General features: G+C 36.9%; 1 protein-coding gene across 1 annotated transcript in view; it reads left to right on the forward strand.

Moving 5' to 3' along the window:
- The first annotated feature begins 259 nt into the window (after positions 1-259).
- Positions 260-4058, forward strand: part of LOC144440196 (uncharacterized) — a 19880-nt gene continuing 16081 nt past the window's right edge. Inside the window, exons 1-3 of the mRNA XM_078129495.1 lie at positions 260-395; positions 3023-3161; positions 3858-4025. Of these exons, the coding sequence (XP_077985621.1) occupies positions 3032-3161; positions 3858-4025 (298 nt within the window). The 5' untranslated portion in view covers positions 260-395; positions 3023-3031. The remainder of the gene's footprint in view (positions 396-3022; positions 3162-3857; positions 4026-4058) is intronic.

Consider the following 4058-nt stretch of genomic DNA (forward strand, 5'->3'; position numbering starts at 1 on the left):
TCACAGCTGTAAGTTTTGCCCTGGTTTGTATACATTTGAGTCACGTGTAAAGACATAAATTTGTACAGGTTTAAGGTGGTTGAATTTTGAAGGATATCTAAGTGGTCTGTAAATAGGTCATCAGTCTAATCTGCTTTCTTAGTATTCAATACACGAGTTGTTTACCTCGAAGTCTTAAAATATAACAATACTGCTTTGTTCATGTTCGGCAGAAAAAGGCATACATACAAAGCCATAATGCGTGACAACGCCTCGTCGTTACAGGTACATTTACTTACTTCGGAGAAGTAGCGTACGTATACTTTCCTCTGTGTGGCAACGATGTCCAGGCTAGGTGGGTACAGTCCGGGTTAGTTTGCAGACTTTGATTACAAACGACAGTCAACGGCTATAAGGTGAGTACCAATCTACTAGTATAGTGTTTAATACATACTTTCAAATGTTGTAGTCTAGTATTAAGGGAATGACGAGAATAGACCATTGACGTTGCTGTAATTTGATGCTAAAACATTTACTAATTTCGTGCCATCTTTCTAATATACATATTTGACTCTGAACACGTTTTGAGTTTCGACACATAATGACAGAAGACGACAAACCATGAAATCTGTGTGCCCTTTACAGACTGACCCCATGACATTCCAAGCCTTGCCGATGTGGTGACTATTACATTATATCACACAAAGACAAGCCAAATTTATATTACCAATAGCTTGTTGACGGTATTCTCAGCTCAAGCCAAGGGGAGACTAGTCTTGCTGCTAGACGTTCGGGCTTTCTTTCGATGCTATAACTATAAGCGAACGAAGTTCGCATGTGAGGGCTTGCCCGAACACTCGGATGTTCCATCCTCGATAGCGTTGTTCGGCTGTGTGTCGTATTTTATCGGAAAAGAACATCCGAGGGCTAGCTGATAGACTAAGGGGAGACGTGATTATAATGTGTTTAATATGTTTTAGAAAATGACAACCACACCTACTAGTCACCGTAAAGATTCATATGTTGTAGTTTTCTGAATATTAGTCAAATCACATTCGAGGTAAAGAATACTGTAGATCATTATTAAATAAACCTGAACTTGTGAACGTTAGTCTTGCTTGCAGACAAAGTAAATCAGAACTCAATTCTGGCATTGTCCCATCCACCACGTCTGCAGCCAGGACAAGTCGGAGACATTATATTAAACCAGTACCGCAGAGCCTGCTAAGGGGGGGGGGGGAGTCCCCGATCGAGATTTTAAGGAAAAAAGCAAGAAAAAAGGCTGCTTTTTGAATACATAGCGATGTTATTAAAATCGTTATTTACGTGACGATTCCTAGCATGTGCGATTTAAAGTGATGGTTCACTAAAATCAAAGTAATTGTACACTGATTCCTGTGTAAAGTAATCTCGTCCGGAGTAGTTGTCGTAGTTGGCTATCACTATCATTTTACATGTAATGCTTCGTTGTACCATATGATTTTATATCTCCACTGTAGTGTAGGTGAAAAAAGGGGTGGCTAAAATAATGCTTGAGTTTCATTTGACGGGGTTTAACACGTTTTGGGAAGAGAGGGTGAAAGAAGCTACTTTAACATTTGTTTAACCGTAAATTGTGTACATTTCCTAATTGTAGTTATGCAGACAAATTGCAAGAGATAGTATCAAGATGACTGAATAAGTTCTATCTAAACTCGACCTGAAATATTTTGCTATCATTATACATGGTTTGTTTTATGCTTGTCAAGGAATGTGAAAAAATGAAATCGACCTACCTACCCAATTTGATGGGTTAGGTTGCCCGTTGACCAGCTTTTTTTAAAAAAAATTCTGGCCTTGCATATGATATTTAATTGCGTATGCTAAATAAATTTTATGTAAATTGCATGCAAATGTACGTAAACTAGCCACCTTTCTAAATTTTAAATGCATGATTGCACCAGGACACCGTTCTGCCCTCCACCCCCACCTCCGACAATATTGGTCAGGCTACGGCCCTGTAAACCGTGTGTACGTGGCTCGATCTCAAAGTTACCTGTGGTTAGAGCAACTACTCGAGCACGCCATATTGTTAGCATATAGGGTTGCCACAAGGTGTCTTATCGAGGTGTAATGCATTCAAGGCTTTGGCGAAAACAAAACAATTGCGTGTTTCCGATAACATGGCCTCAGAAAATAGGATAGGTAGGTAGGTTGGAACTTTATTTTATTTTACCTTTTTAATTTTTTTTTTAAAATAATGCTTCGACCAAAAACAAACAAATGTCGGTCAGAATACCTTGTTGGGAAAAGAAGAAGACGGTCAAAAAAGGCAAAGATTTTTTTTTTGAAATGTTTAGAATAGGAGGCTTAAACTATGGACGGAAACACACAATTTTTACTTGACGTTAGCACTACATTGTGATATTCATGTAGAACGACGGCATTATAAACACTCCTTGTTCGGTTTATTAATTTGAATCCACTAAGAATGTTACTGACGACAGTGTTTGAACCGAGACTTGTGGTGAGATTTGGTGTCATAAAGTTAAACGTTGGTGTTAAGTCAAAAAGCACATTCGATCTTGATGTTCACCTTTGAAGAAATATAATATGCATATGCAGGGCTGTTTTCAATCGTAACACTTAAGATACAGTTCATTGACAATTTACCTCCCTTCCAAAATGGATGAAGTAACTTATTTGTATATCAATGCTCAATGACATCCACATTACATCTCCCCATGAAAAATATCGAGCTTGGAGGTGTGAGGGGAGGTTATGTATTTTGATATTAAAATTAGATTTTATCTTAACCAAACTAGCTCCCATAACCAAAACAAAACTAAAGCCAAAGTGCAGTGTCCAAATGACACCATCTGTAATAAGATGCGTTTTACCCCCCCCCCCCCTCCCCACTTTAAGGCATCTTTTCCTCAATTTCAAGATGCCTTTTCCCAGCATACCCCAGCTTATTAAAATGGCCGACCTCTTACCCAATATTCAGGAACTATGTAGCAATCAAACCCATTCTTTTATCATAAATGACCTCTCCTGGTTGTAGGAACTGAAGATGGCAAGTAAGGAACAAGATCACGTGATGATTTGTTACAACTGGCAACACCAGACGATGGCCAAACGTATCAAAAATGAACTTGACCACAGAGGATACAAGACATGGATGGATCTAAATGATATGAGAGGTAAGAGTATTATATATATATTAAGTTAGAATTTGGTTACTATAATACTCTTCCTTTTAATTTAATGAGTGCATGATTGTCTTTATTGTGTCTGTCTGTATATACGATATAGTTATATCATCACATATTTCCATCTAACCTGCAGGATGTATTTATGATATCTTATATTGCCCTATTTAAGTTATAGGATATATTTATGAAATCATCACACTTTTGTCTCCAGATTTTGAGTGTATAGCTTGAATTGCATCTTGTAAAATTACCCCCCCCCCCCCAGAAAAATAAGTAATTGGCATTGGTAAAATATTAGCAGACAAAATAACTTGCACTAGTATGTAGTGTATTTCTACACATAGTCTTTGGTCATCTGCGAATCAAACATTGTCCATAGCTTCGTTGTAATTTTTCCGAAATTTGATTATATATAGTAATTGAATTTATAAATTCAAAAAAAGATTGCAAATGATATTTTTATATACATTGTATTTAAGACCTGAAAGGTGCAGGAGGGATTTTTGAATTATACTTAACTTGTGAGGATGGATCAGCGATAAATAAGACTCAGCTTAATCAGGTCTTCTGTCATCATATTTTCGTAGGTAAACTAGTCAACTTTACATCAAACTGTATGCTTGTACATCAGATAATATGTAACAGTCTCAACAAACTAATTTTGTTGTATTTTATTATTCTCAGGTAACATCAATGAAGTCACTGCAAATGCCATTGAAGCAGCTGGTGTTGTTCTGTTATGTGTCACAAGGGCCTTCAAGGAATCCCATAATTGCAAAAAAGAAACAAACTATGCTGACGAGACAAGAAAAACTATCATACCTTTAAAGCTGGAAAAGAATGTGGTATTCGGTAAGTTCTTAAGTTATTTGACTTTGACAAATA

This window comes from Glandiceps talaboti, chromosome 9, assembly GCF_964340395.1.
Source record: "Glandiceps talaboti chromosome 9, keGlaTala1.1, whole genome shotgun sequence".
NCBI lineage: Eukaryota > Metazoa > Hemichordata > Enteropneusta > Spengelidae > Glandiceps > Glandiceps talaboti.